This window comes from Salvia splendens, chromosome 15 (assembly GCF_004379255.2).
Source record: "Salvia splendens isolate huo1 chromosome 15, SspV2, whole genome shotgun sequence".
Lineage (NCBI taxonomy): Eukaryota > Viridiplantae > Streptophyta > Magnoliopsida > Lamiales > Lamiaceae > Salvia > Salvia splendens.
The window spans coordinates 22,505,831-22,507,624 of NC_056046.1; the positions used below are offsets into that span (position 1 = coordinate 22,505,831).

General features: G+C 43.1%; 1 protein-coding gene across 1 annotated transcript; it reads left to right on the plus strand.

Moving 5' to 3' along the window:
• Positions 1-630: 630 nt before the first annotated feature.
• On the plus strand, positions 631-1,272 carry LOC121766876. The gene is made up of 2 exons (XM_042163110.1): positions 631-758; positions 867-1,272. The coding sequence occupies exons 1-2, from the start codon at positions 631-633 to the stop codon at positions 1,270-1,272; spliced, it is 534 nt and encodes a 177-aa protein (XP_042019044.1).
• The last annotated feature ends 522 nt before the right edge of the window (positions 1,273-1,794 follow it).

Genomic DNA, 1,794 nt, shown 5'->3' on the forward strand with positions numbered 1-1,794 from the left:
AGCTCAACACCACAACTCGTCCCTGCCCAACCACGAGGAATGAGGTAACAAGTATGTTGATGGAATTTTGTTATGAACTGTGAAATGTTGGGAATATTACTCTTGCATGAATGAATTGATATGATGTGAAATTGTTATTTGCGCTTATGCCGAGATGACAAATGTTGTTAAGACAGTGAACTTGTATATGCCACTCGAATACGTGTTAAACCTATATACGTTGGATGAATGAAGTGTTATATGATTGTGATTGTTCAATTGCCTTACGAGATAATATCTATGTGAAAGAACTTGAGCATGCTGCTATATATAATTGTAAATCATGGATGAATGAAATTTTTTTAATGTCGAACGTGGAGGCACGAAACGCCTAACGCAAGGCAAGCGACGCGTGGGGATATATCGTGAATTAACGAAATGCGAAAACGCACAAACCTCTGCCTCGGAAATAAAATCCATTTCATTCTTGATATGATACCACCCTCACACCTCCGTCGTTGGGGATTTATACGCACCCATCACATTCTCAGCATCATTCGAAAACTCATAAACTGTTATTCTTTCGATCCTTGTGCTGATGCTGAGTTTTCTTTGTTGTCCCTTTAGATGGTCCATCAGTATTATACCCCGATGCGAAATCGTTACTCCAGCAATAGGGACCACCCAGTTGAGTGCTACCAAGACTACGAGTGGGATGGGAAGCTTTTCCTTATGTCCTATGTCACCGGATTTTATGATAAGTGGATGAACGCCTATGCGTATGGGGGAGCCACCCATCACGAGGGGATCCAAAAGCTCATCCACACTTTACCACCGCCTTAGGACGAGTGGACCGCTCAGGCATCTCGGTTTTTCATATGGTATAGCCCGCCTGACTACACCGCGCGGGGTGATTTGGTTGGCCTTATAGAGGTGCTGCTTCCGGCTATGACAGCTGCTTTTGACGGACCGCCACGTGCTCCACCTCCACATATCTATCCGCCTATTCGAGCCCGCATGCGAAGGAATCGCTGCGACATGGAGCCACATGTCTCCCGTGTTCCTAAGAGAATGAGACTCGGGATACGCATTTCAGCCCCTCTAAGAATCGACAGAGAGGTCGATGGGATGCTCGGGATAGTACCTCCACCCGTAGGTGTCGAGGAAGAAAGTGAGGAAGAGGATCCAGAGGAGGATCTCGAGGAGGAGGAACCCGAGGAGGAGGAGAACCCAAATAGAGAGAGCATTGGAGAGACCGGGGAGACGAAGGAGGATGAGGATGAAAAAGATTAAACATAATAATTCTGGAATATTTTATTTCGATTTCCCACGTTTTTGATACTTTACCTTTTTGCCTGACTTTAGTTTTCTCTTTCCACGTTGTTTTACCCTTTTGTTTTGATGATGATGGAACTAAGACCTCTTGGAGGCAACGTTTGATAATCCTATTCTATTGTGCAATAACTTGATATCATTTCTTATTGTTCAAACTGTGCGATTACCTTTTGCTATACTACATTGTAATCGTCCTTTTCCTAATTGCACAATTATCTTTGACACACTATCTTTGCTACTCGAGGGTACAATTGTTTCTTGCCATAATTTGAAACCATCCTAACCATCTCATTATACAACTGTCTTTTGTTGTCCTATTGCACAATCATATCCTACTATCGTTGTCTTTTACCATTCTATTGGAAGCCTATGATTGCCACTCTATTGTACAAATTGTCTCCTATCCTTTACTATCTTGTTGAGCAATCACTCATTTGCTACCTTGCGACGCAATTGCCTCTTGCTACACCATTCGGTGAT